Source organism: Patella vulgata, chromosome 4, assembly GCF_932274485.2.
Source record: "Patella vulgata chromosome 4, xgPatVulg1.2, whole genome shotgun sequence".
NCBI lineage: Eukaryota > Metazoa > Mollusca > Gastropoda > Patellidae > Patella > Patella vulgata.
The window spans coordinates 29,120,562-29,133,322 of record NC_065882.2 but is presented as its reverse complement, the minus strand read 5'-3'; the positions used below and the strand labels follow the sequence as shown (position 1 = coordinate 29,133,322).

General features: G+C 37.3%; 1 protein-coding gene across 5 annotated transcripts in view; it reads right to left on the bottom strand.

Annotated features, from left to right (window-relative positions):
* LOC126817145 (uncharacterized) overlaps positions 1-12,761 on the bottom strand; it is a 134,486-nt gene that overhangs the window by 84,431 nt on the left and 37,294 nt on the right. For all 5 annotated transcript variants that reach the window (XM_050543979.2, XM_050543980.2, XM_056100066.1 and 2 more), the window contains exon 2: positions 9,363-10,523. In XM_050543979.2, the coding sequence (XP_050399936.2) occupies positions 9,363-10,523 (1,161 nt within the window). The remainder of the gene's footprint in view (positions 1-9,362; positions 10,524-12,761) is intronic.

The window sequence follows — 12,761 nt, the reverse complement described above, 5'->3', positions numbered from 1 at the left end:
TATGTTTAGTTGCATTACTTCACGTTATCATTAACATTGTGAAATCAGTACACGCTCGAGCACAAGCTTAATTCGAAAGTTGTTTAATAGTTATTCAATTCATTTCATTTCCTCACATATCTCGAAGATCTAACTTTGCTCATACACTTTTTGTCTCACATTCTCAGTTTCATAAAACACATACCAAGGTGAACAAACACATTGGCTAAATACTGCAAAACAGTCTATATAAATATACATTTTAACCCCCCTTTTTTTAATCTCTACTGTATCTCGTCTTAACAGCTTTCTTATCTTGTCCTATTTGCACACCGTCCACACAAACAGTTTTCCCCCTTACCACCACCACCACTCTTGGATCATGGATAGGTCCCGCACCAGAAGCCCTCTCCTTCCGACGCCCACTCATCTACCAATGGAATAGCCACAGCTCCGGAACAGATTCCAACCACCACCAGGCTTTCGCCAACCACCACCAGGCTTTCGTCAACCACCACCAGGCTTTCGTCAACCACCACCACCTGGATTCCGCTATAAGCGCCAACCAAGTCGACAACCAAACCAGCGCCAACCAACTCAACAACCAAACCAGCGCCAACCAAGTCGACAACCAAACCAGCGCCAACCAAATCGACAACCAAACCAGCGCCAACCACCTCCAGAGAATGCAGGTATCGTGAAAACCTTCTTACAGGTCATTATGGAGAGCCAGGAGGATGGAACACCCACCAGAAGTTTCACTTGGAAGATCCAAGACCTGAACAAGTTCGTGAAGCCGGCCATGAAGACGCCTACCATAGCCACTACCATTGAGACATTGAACTTGAAGTGGGCCAAGGACGTCGCCTCATCCTTGTCGACACACTACCGAGCCATGCTAGCGGAGAAACTAGAGTACTTGAAGTCACGTCACTTTACCAAAGATGTTGTACAGGAGTACTCTAGCCACGCCCTAGCATGGGCCAAGAAGTCCTACGGAAAGCGACTTCAGGATAGTGTGAAGACGGAGTTCCATCGCCTCCAGTCCACGGTCTCTAAAACTGTTACACATCCTCCCCCATCACCAATGCACATTACACACAACCTTCTCCGGGACACACCAAAACGAAACACACCCAACAAGAGAAAATTATCCCCTGGAGAAGGCACATGCATTAACACTCCCTCGAAGCGTGCAGCTAGATCAACCAGTTCGGTCCGGGTTGTATCTGGCTCACCTACTTCCTCGGGATCTATATCGCCAATGAACGCGCTTGTCAACTGTCTGCCCCCTAGATCGCCCATCATTCCTAACCCTAGAATCACCACCAGATCTTCCACGAGATGTAGACGTTCACTCAACCTATCACTAAAGAGACCCCATAGCTACAAACGTAAAGACGAGAAGGATTTGTGGTACCTACCAGCAGTCAAGGCAAAGACCCTGGTTATTGGATCCTCTAACCTGGCTAGGATTGTATCCTTCCTCGGGGACTGGAAGATCCATAGCTATTCTGGAGCCAAGATCAGCCACATCAAACAGATCCTCCAGAACTACATGGGACCTGCACCAGAAGAATTAGTGATACATGTCGGACTCAACAACAGGGGGGAAAGTGGACCAAGGATACACGAGCAGATGCTAGATCTACTCAAGTTGACCAGAGCAGCTTTCCCAACAACCAAGCTCTTCACCACACAGATCCCCACTTCTTCCCGACTCCGCAAGAAAATCCGATCGCCTACCAAAACCTCACCAGCTACAACCAATTGATCTCCACTGCACCTTCACCAAACGCCACCACACTACCAAACTTCAAGGGCAAAATTGAATTGAAAGGTAACCACGCCATCCACTGGAGCCCGGACACGGCCAGAGAGATCATCAACTGCTGGATGAAGAATTTAAACTAGGATTAGGGAAAAGGAATGGGAAGCTGTCTTTGGGACAGACAGTTGTCAATTTGAGCGACAGACTTCTCAGCCCCCCAGAAATGAACATTCTTGATAAAGGCCTTAAATTCATCCCAACCCCTACAATAACATCCATATACCCAATCACCCAGGCAACCGATCGCTTCCAAAGAACACTTTCGTTGACCTATTTTTTTTTAGGAACAAACCCGGCAGAGGTAAGAAATTATTCACAGAAAAATCCACATGGAAACCATCTAAAAAGTCATTATCACCAGCCATCCTAAAAACTTTCGATGAAATGAACACAGAAATATCATCCCTTCTACCACAATCACAAAAACCAAATCTCAACCGAGCAACTAAAACAGCATTAAACACCCTCAAAAAAGACAAAAACATAATAATTAAGAAAAGCGACAAAGGCTCGTGTTGTGTCATAATGAATCGCGCAGACTATATCTCAGAGGCAGAAAAACAATTAAGTAATCCTATACATTACACTAAATTAGACCAACCCATCTTTAAGGACAACGCAACTTTAATAAACAACATCTTACGTGAATTGCAAGACAAGGAATACATAACAGCAAAACAATATGATTATCTTTCCGCCAAATCTGACTGTCGACAACGACATCTCTATACGCTACCAAAAATACATAAAAATCCAGAAACGGAATGGTTTATACCCAATAAATTACCCAAGGGACGCCCAATAATATCAGACTGTGGCAGCGAATCATACAATGTATCACAATATATAGATCATTTCTTATTACCCCTAGCATGCCAACACCCATCATACCTTAAAGACACTAACGATTTCATTCACAAAATTAAACAGTTAAGAGCACCCGAGCACACCATATTAAGATCCATTGACGTACAGACCATGTACACGAACATCGATAATACCACAGGAGTTGAAGCAGTTAGGAAAGCATTTCTTAGGAACCCGTAAGCATCCAGGCCGGACGAAGAAATCCTCAAATTACTCGACATTTGTCTGAGGAGGAATGACTTCGCTTTTAACGACCAAGTATACCTTCAGTCTTCCGGAACTGCGATGGGAAAACGATTTGCCCCAAGTTATGCAAACCTCTTCATGGCGGAGTGGGAAAAGGAAGTTCTGCCACTCTGTCCATTAAAACCAGATTTTTATGGACGCTTTCTAGATGACGTTTTCATAGTCTAGACGAATTTTGGAGGTTTTTCAACATTTTGAACAATCATCATTCATCTGTCAAATTAACCGCAAATGTAAGTCATAACAGCATAGATTTTCTTGACACCACCGTCTTTAAAAGTAGCAACACCAAAAACACTGGCTAACTAGAAACTAAAGTATTTTTCAAAGAAACTGATACACATCAACTATTGTTCAAGAGCTTCTTTCACCCCAAACATACCTTCTCTGGCATCATAAAATCTCAGATTCTCCGTTTTCATAGGATATGTACTCAGAAGACCGACTTTTAGTCCGCATGTACGCTGGTATTTAGCAAACTAAGAGAAAGGGGATACTCCAAACGCTATCTACGACGTATAAAAAACAACACTCTAGCTGAGCGTGCCGCCAAAGAAACAAATAATATGCAATCAGCAGTTAAAACCAAAACTTGTTGCCACCCAAGATGTCAAACATGCAAAATCATAAACATATCCGACCATTTCCATAACAAAACATCTGGCACAAAATTCCCAATATTAGATTAACTTTCATGCAGTAGTTCAAACATAATTTATCTAATTTCATGCGGAAAATGTGACAAGCAATACGTGGGGGAGACACAAAATGCACTCCGGGAAAGAATTAACGGTCACCGATCAGACATAGTCACCAAAAAAGACAAACCGGTCTCAATTCATTTCAACCAACCAAATCATGACATTTCTGATCTCATTGTCACGCCAATAGAAGAGACCAAGAGCGACTTTGAAACTTCAGAAGAAATTAAAACGTTTAGGCTAACAAGAGAAAAATTCTGGATTGACAAATTGAAAACAACAGCCCCCCTAGGTTTGAATATTCATACGGCTAGCGCAATAGCTCCTTTTGTAGTTCCATTTAGCGCAACAGTAGCAAGTGCATCCAAAATCATCAGAAAACACTATACTGATCTCCAAGAAAATCACCCGAAAATATTCACACAGAAACTTATAATTGCATATTCTAAAAATAAAAATCTGAACGACATCCTAGTGCACAGTAAATTAGATTAAATAAGACCAGTCTCCACCCTGACCCAAAACAAACCATATATCAAATCCTATCCCTAACCGTTAGTAAATAAAATCAGTTAGATATAAGAATCCCTAGCCCTAACCCGGTGATGTGGAACAAACACTACCGAGAGCCTCAAATTTATTTTCTTTTTTCTTCAGAAACAATAATACCAGAATACCAGAAGCACCACCCAAGGAAGACCATTAGCGCCACCAACACCAATAAACAGTGAAATCGCCTTTGTATATAAATCTAATGTATTTTATGTATTTTTAATAAAACTAGGAAATATCACGAACTTATTTTTCATCATCCTAGAGGTACAAGCCATGCAAAACTCTATAAAGAAACAGGATTTGTTCCATTAACTGAACGTCGACGAAGACACAAACTAAAATTATTTTTTAATTTAATCGATTGACTAGATCCCTCTTAATTTCTAACCTTTTTTTAAAGAGAAATCGCCATCTCATCTTAGAAATATTAATAATCTCAATCAGATCAGAGAATGGAACTCACTTAAATCCGAACTACAAAATTCCAATTACGTCTCATCATTCATTTCAAGCTTGATTAAAATAGACCGTAATATTCCACTACTTTTATATTAGAGGTAGAAAAAAAATCAGATAATATATAATAAAATGAGACTAGACTGCAGGGATTTAAATGGTCCTAAGTAGCTGAGACATTTAATGATTAGCCCCTCCTACACTCGTGGACACCGGGGCTGGATTAACAACGGGGCATAGGTCCCAGGACATCCGACATCAGGAAAAGCGATGTGAACATGGTCGGACCGAGGACTACATACATCTGCTAGTGACAGTGATAGGGTCCATGTTTTCTCCCTTTATATGTGTATTACAATGTTTGTGATACTGTAAAAAAAATCCTTAATATGTTACAGTGCTCCTTCCATCCATTGTGGGCTCGTGTTGCGGTTGACATCTGGGAATTCGGTGTAATCAGGCGATACCGCGTCGTCCATTTCTTTATCGTTATCGTATCCTAACGCATCAACCCATCAAATTGCTTATCTCTGCTTATCCTAAGCAGACAATGCTCATCTTCGAACTCCATCAAGGCGTGCATGTAATAAACGCCTACACCAAAGTTTGAACATTCTACCTCAATTAGAAGGAGAGTTATTGTGTTCCAAAGTCTCTACCGATCAAATTGCTTATCGCTCTGCTTACCCAGAGCAAAAAATGCACATTATCAGACTTAGTCTTCGAAAGGCAGGGGACAATAAAATAATGTTTATAACAGAAAGAGCCTAGCCATCGCGTAAAAAATTAGTTACTTTAAGTAGGCCATTGCTTACATTTTCAGTAATCGGGTTTGTCCAAGATTATTCTGAATACGATATTTTTAAAAACTCGATTACATTTATTTACTTGCTGAGATTGACAATAACTCTTTAATTATTACAAAGTTAGTTATAATATAAATAAAACAAAATAATATAAACTAAAGGAACGGACAACTTTATATAAACATAAATGTTTAGTTCTTGATTTAGTTTCAAATAAATTTTATATTTTGCATGTATATATGTTCTGTGCGTACATGCATTAAATGTATTTTTTAATTGGAGAATTGGAGAGGGATCATAGGCCTAGCATGCTCCTCAAAAAACGTCATTTAAAAAAAAAACCACCCTAAATTCAAATATTTCCCATAAATTGTGTATTGATTTTTGATTTTTTTAAAATTATTTTTTTATGAATGATCAGGTCTACTACTTCAATATATATGACTATTAAATTTTCCCAAAAACATTTGAGGCTATGAGGAATTTATTTTGAGACGTAGTTTTTGCTATATGCTAAAACATATACATTTCATGATGCCATATCTCACCCACTGCGGGGCTGAGGACAATTCTATTAATAATGGGAGTTGAGGACTACTAATACTAATATTTGGTTTTGACAAAATGACTGGCACGGATTTCTTTCATATTAAATTTGATGGTCGAACTTGAAGAAAATGACTTCATTTTTGACATCATTTTTACAATAAAATCATTCATTGCCTGCATTATTAGGCCTGATAATGCCCCATGCAACCGCCTTCCAGCAACCCTGTGTAGGGCCGGTACAGATGATTCGGGAGTTCCACAAGGATCAGTCCTTGGATCTGTCCTTTCTATAATGTATACTAAGAATTTGGAACAACTAATCGACAATCATGGTTTCTAGGACGACATTCTTATGCAGATGATACACAGCTGATCGCAAGTTATTCCATTTCAAAAACTGTTTCATTCCCTAATTATTCTGACATCAAATTGTGTACACATGACATTAAAGATAGGAAGACAAGACATGTGTTGAAATTAAATTTAATTGAATTAAGTAAATCAGAATGTATTTTATGTGGTCAAAATACACATCTGAAAAATACAAGTTCAAATGATGTGGTAGTACGAGATGCAATATTTGTACCATGAAACACTGTGAATTTGGTCCAGGAACATTGGCCATATAAACACTTTATTAGCCAGGAAGCAGCTGCTACACTTATATGTTCATTGGTATTCCCAAGGATTGACTACTGTAACAGCTTGTTAGTAGAAACATCTAGTGCCAATGTTAAAAAAAAAACAACTTGTAGAAAATACCGCAGCTCGAATTCTTACCAGATCATCAAAAACACTCTCATATTACTCCTGTTCTGAAGTATCAGTGTGTGAATGGCTTAGCTCAAATACTAACTTTACGCACAGACAAGTTCCCCCGAATAACCTCCGGCCGAACACACATTCATCAGTTTTGTTGCTCAAGGTGGAAATTAATATCATTTAGATACGGATCGTGCTCGGAGAATGCGCCTAAACTTCGTAACAATCTTCCAGAGATCATTAAATCATCTCAAACCCGTTCTTGTTTTACATCAAGACTTATCAAGATTAGTTAAATTAATTTAATTGTATGCGCAGTGGACATGCTTCTGTGCATGGAGTACGTGCGTTATATAAATGTACACATTAATATTATTATTATTGGTCAGGCCGAAGTTAGATTTGCACTCCAGCCTCGAAGATGGCGGATGAAATCAGCTGTTCATTTTCCAGTCTTTTGCACAAATAAAATGCGGTTTAGTAGCCAGTTATCGGAAAGAAACTATAATAGCATGTTCCTGAAGCAATAGCCAGAGAAATGCCGCTCTGGCCATTGCTGAATTGACTTCTGATACTTACGTTTTTGAGGGAATGTGTCTATTCTTCCCGTTCAATCAAATCGCTCCTAAGTAAAGTCTTTCGTTTAATCTGGGGTCTTCCCTAAAACTTTGGACAGTGATTTAAGGTATTACAAAGGGTGAAAGCATTGTTCGTCTCCAAACAGTATTGTTTACATAGTAGACATGTTGATAGCCTCGTTTGTCACGCAATTAGTTTTTTCTGCAATATTCTTCTATGCACTGGTTAATAGTTCGTAATAAATTTCGTGAATCATGACGTAACGTTATGTTAATCTGAAACTCTGTTTAAACCAGAATGATATTGTTACGCAGTTAGGTATTGGTTGTTAATCGGACAATTGACCAGTCATAATTTGGAACAGAAATTTGCTTTCATTACGGCAGTGTTGAGTGGGATTAGGTCTAGTCAAACGAAACACTGCGGGGAGTATGCTAAAATAGTGACCTTACGCTCATATAGAATTTGTTTTTTGTCTTTTTGAAATATCGCTCGATTCGTTGTCAAGTATAGACAGATGTATATGACTAGTACAGTATTTAGTTTTTATGATTTGCTATTCAAAAAGTCATCATCCTTCTACTAGATCATGAGGTTATATTGCCGAATTAATAAAATGTTGACAAATTGTCTAGAGAAATTAATTGTATTTACCAAGAACAGCTATTTTGGCATTTACAGTAAATTAAGCTTTTCAAACTTCATCGTTTGAAAATTTTAACGGTGTAATTTTGAGTTCAGTTTTTGTGATTAGATACTTATTGGATAGATAGATAGATAGATAGCGCTAGCTAGATAGATAGATAGATGGATAGGAAGAAGTATTTGTCGTTTTGATAATGGAACATTTTTTAAACTTGACTTTTTTGATAAGTATATAATCTGCGTTTATATTTATTTGTTTATTTCTATTTTTATTATGGCTTGCTCTTAATGGAACTGGAATCCACGTTAATTTGGTTTCAGGTGCCATGTTACACTTTTCAGTGTGTAAATAAAGCGGTTTATTTTTCGTCATTTTTGTTGAAAAATCGTTATTTTTGTACAAAAATGGAAATTATTTACTACTAAACGGGTCGAGTGCCACCGAATTTTATTCTTGATCTTAATACTATAGATCATTGCCTTTTCAGTTAGCATTCCAAAAAAATACTTAAACCCGCAGTGGGTGAGATATAGATAGAATAAAATGACATACATAACTTGAGCTATTTTGGAACCTTGCAGCAATAAGTCCCTATACCAAAAACCGCTCCATGAAAATCCATCAAACTTTCAGAATGTATACTCACTAACCATATCTGCTACGCTATAAAGTTTCATTAATCTACTCGCCGTGGTTTAGTTGTACGAAATAATTGAAAAGTGGCATGAAAATGATGATTTTTTGGCTTTTTTGGCCTTAAAATTTCAATTTTTTTTTCTACGCTCTAAAAATGGTTCGATTGATCTAAAATTGTGGCAGTGGGGTTTGGAGGGGTTACCCATCATACATAAAAAAAATGGTGAAAATCGGTCACCCACCATGTGCCGGTCCCTGCATGGTTCTCTCGCAAACGCATTCTTAATAACTTTAAGTAGGCCATTGCTTACATTTTCAGTAATCAGATGTGTCCTAGATTATTCTGAATACGATATTTTTTTAAAAAATTCATTACATTTATTTACTTGCTGAGATTGACAATAACTCTTTAATTATTAAAAAGTTAGCTATGCCACATTTTAATTTTTCAATGAGGCAGTCAGACACTATATGTTCACAACATTACTAAATGGAGTAACTTTTATGTGTCAATTTTCGTTAGTGTGTTAAAATTCAACAGACGTGATAAGTCAGCTGTCATCAAAATGTCACAAGCTTCGCTTCATTTGATATTTAAATAAGTCCGTCATTGCCCTGGTTTACACTCTTTTAACTATCTAAGCATGTAACATATATATTTAAAATAGAACAGAACCTATACAGGAGGATCAGTTATATGTTCTACTTTCTATTACAATAATACAATATGGGAGTGGTTATAAACTTACCAACACAAATTCCTGTTCGACGATCTGGTAAATAGCCTTGCAGACAAATACATCGTCCTTTTGTTGAACACCTTTCATAATTATTCACATCACATTCATCATTAAACCCAGGTTCACATCTGGTTAAATTAAGCTGGTGATCATCAGGTAAAAAAGCGGTCATATCCACTCTCCCGGAATTCCCATTACGAGGTTTTGCTACATCCTCATTTTGAGCACTGGCGGTAAAATCATTGGCCGCTGCCGCATTACCCGTCACCGCGGGTTCGTCTGCAATTGTCTCTTCTCGCACAACTTCTGCCTGTTTTTTCTCAGCTCGAGCCATAGAAGCAGAATGTGAGATTACATCTGTAGTGAATGCTTCTGTATGAAGCTTAAAATCTGAAATATATCTTGCTCGGGCTTTTTCTCGTCTTTTGTTTGGGGTTCTATTGGAGGTTCTTGAAGCAATTTGAGCTGGTGAAAGCGGAACTCGTTTTAAAATCACAGATTTGATAGTAGTTATTGTTCCAACTGATTCTATGGGTATGCCTTTGGTTTTCATTTTACTTGTAACTAGTTTAGCTGTTTTCGCTTCCAATGTGCTTGGTGTTGTTGGTGTAGTTAGTGTCGTTTGTGTAGTTGGTTTTGTTTGTGTGGTTTGTGTTGTTGGTGTAGTTTGGGTGGTTGGGGTTGCCTGGATGGTTGCCTTTTTTGTAATGTTGGGTGTTTGGGTAGTTTTGAGTGTTGGTGTTGCTGGTGTAACTGGAGTTGTCGGTGTGGTGGATAAAGTTTGGTTTGTAGACGCGGTAGGACTGGTAAATGTTTTTATCTGTATTTTTGTGATAGTAGGGGTGATTTTAGTTACACGTGCAGGTGCGGTGAATGAAGTTGTTGCCTTTTTTGTTGTTGTTTCGAACAATGATGTTGATGGTACAGGCTTTGTTGTTTTTTTAACATCTGATTTTTTTGCTGACGATAACGCTAGCCCTGCTTGAATAATAATTGGCGGTGTCTTTTTCAATTTATCAACTGTTGGCATAGTAACGTCTGCTAGTGCTCTCATGGATGACTTTGTATTCCACTGAACCAGTCTTGTAACGTCTGTAGAAAATGCTGTTATCTGTTTAGTAGTCATGATAGTTGCTTTTACTGGTGGTGTTTTTATCTGACTTACAGCTCCTACAAAATATAATATTAAGAAAATTGTACATTGGTATAAAAAAGCAAACAAAACACTTAAACATATTTGCATATAAAACTATTCAGGCGAAGCGGATACATTATGTTTTTCTCAATATGAACAACGAGTTTTCATATTTTTAAACCGACTATATAAAAATGTGCACATGCACTCAAACAATGAGTAAATATAAGTTCTGTTGTCAAATTTGCAAAAGGTTTGGTGTCGGTATTATTTCTCCATGAATCAAGATTAAAAACCAAAATTTCTAGAAGTATAACTGAGGCCCATCTAAAGGTTTCTATTTCTCGATACCCAATTCTATTAACCCATTAAAACATCTCACTAAACTACACAATTACAATACGACTCACACACTGGACACTACATCTTGGCGAGGTTCCAAGACACTAAGCTAACATAACAACATACACACACCATAACTTACATAAACTTTATTTACAAATATACAACTATAAATTAATAAATTTCACCCTACTACACTATACCCCACCCCGAAAGGTGGCGTCCCGACACTTACTAACAACAACCCAACTAAAATAAACTATACACATACTCTCATATAAGGAGAAATTCAAAAATCAAAATCCAAGGACAATCCAAATCAAACTATATTCATAATCAAAATCCTTAAACGGTCCAAATCAAATAAATGTAAACAACTGTGTCTGATCCAAGTTCCTAAAATTAGAAATTACATCCGGATATAAGTTACAGAAAAGCTGAAATAACGGCATGGTAGTTTAGCATCTCAAACTTTAAATGTATAATATGAAAATAACAATAGCCAATACCATCGGAAATTATATCTTACCACTATTTCATAAAAGCCACGTATCTTCTAATAATGAAACTGAAATTGACTATCGATGTCACTGTCAGGGAACTATGGGGCAACTTTACAGATACATCTATAATAGAATCCCTGTGCTCATCATCAGAAAACAGAATTAGATTATCTTCATAATTATTATCATCATTATAACTATTATTTTCATCATAATCGAACTGAATCAAAATTTCACTATCAGACAGCTTCGTAGTAGAACTTCCACTAACCGGTACAATAGGAATAGTACTATCCTTGTTACAAAGGTCGTCATGAATTATCGATGTATCCAAACGTGGCTTAGGAACAGGAACTAATGGAACAAACGAGCGTGGTTTTGGAATGGAATACACAGAGGTCAGTGAAGGGGTTGAAACATGTTACTGGTGTAGAAGAAATTGGTTGAGCGACTGAAGAAATTAGAAGTAGAAGATTTCTGTGTAGAGTGCGTCTTTCTGAACTGTTATTTCCCTGAACTGTAAAAACTTGAACACTGATATTCGGTTGCGAAATGATGGCATAGTAGTCATTCTCCCATTTGTCTGCTAACTTATTCTTGCCTCTTATTTGGATATTTTTCACTAAAACAATATCTCCCACAATATAACAATATAACCCTGCACCGCGTACCTTTGAATCATATATTTAATTTTTGCTGAACTTGTACTCAATTGATGATATCGATTGCAATTGTTTTAACTGTATTTAATTAATGTTTTAAATCTAGTAAATTGAGAATAAGATTTCTGAGAAGGCCGAGATGAAATTGAATTGCCAAGAATTATATCTGCTGGTACCCTAGGGGTTCTACCAAACATCAAGAAAAATGGAGAAAATGAAGTTGAATCATGAATTATAAATAAAAACTAAATACTGTACATAATATTTTCAGTTTTTCTTCTGTTCTTCTGACAATGTCTCAAGCATATTAAGAAGCGTACGATTACAACGTCCACAGAGACCATTGCCCGTGGGATGATATAGAGCTGTGCGGATTTTTGAATACCAAAAATAGAACAGATTTTTTTGATGATGTTACTTTCGAAGTTGCGTCCTTTTGATCTGAATGTAGTTGGGAAGGAATTCCATAGGGCAAAAAAGAAAAAAAAAAGAAAGAGATAAATTAAGGCTATAGCAATAGATTTAGCAGTTTGATTTCTGGTAGGTATGGCAACAGCAAACTTAGTGAAATGATCAGTAATTATAAGAATATTTTCAATATTATCTTTGGATGGATCAAGTGAAAAAAAAGTTGAAGTGGCTCAGAAGTATTACTATTTCCGGGGGGTGGGGGCTCTAATATTCAAATGAGGGTTTTTTCGACGAGTACAGCGATCACAAGAATGGGCGATTTTACTAAATCCAATGTACGATCTCGACCCATATG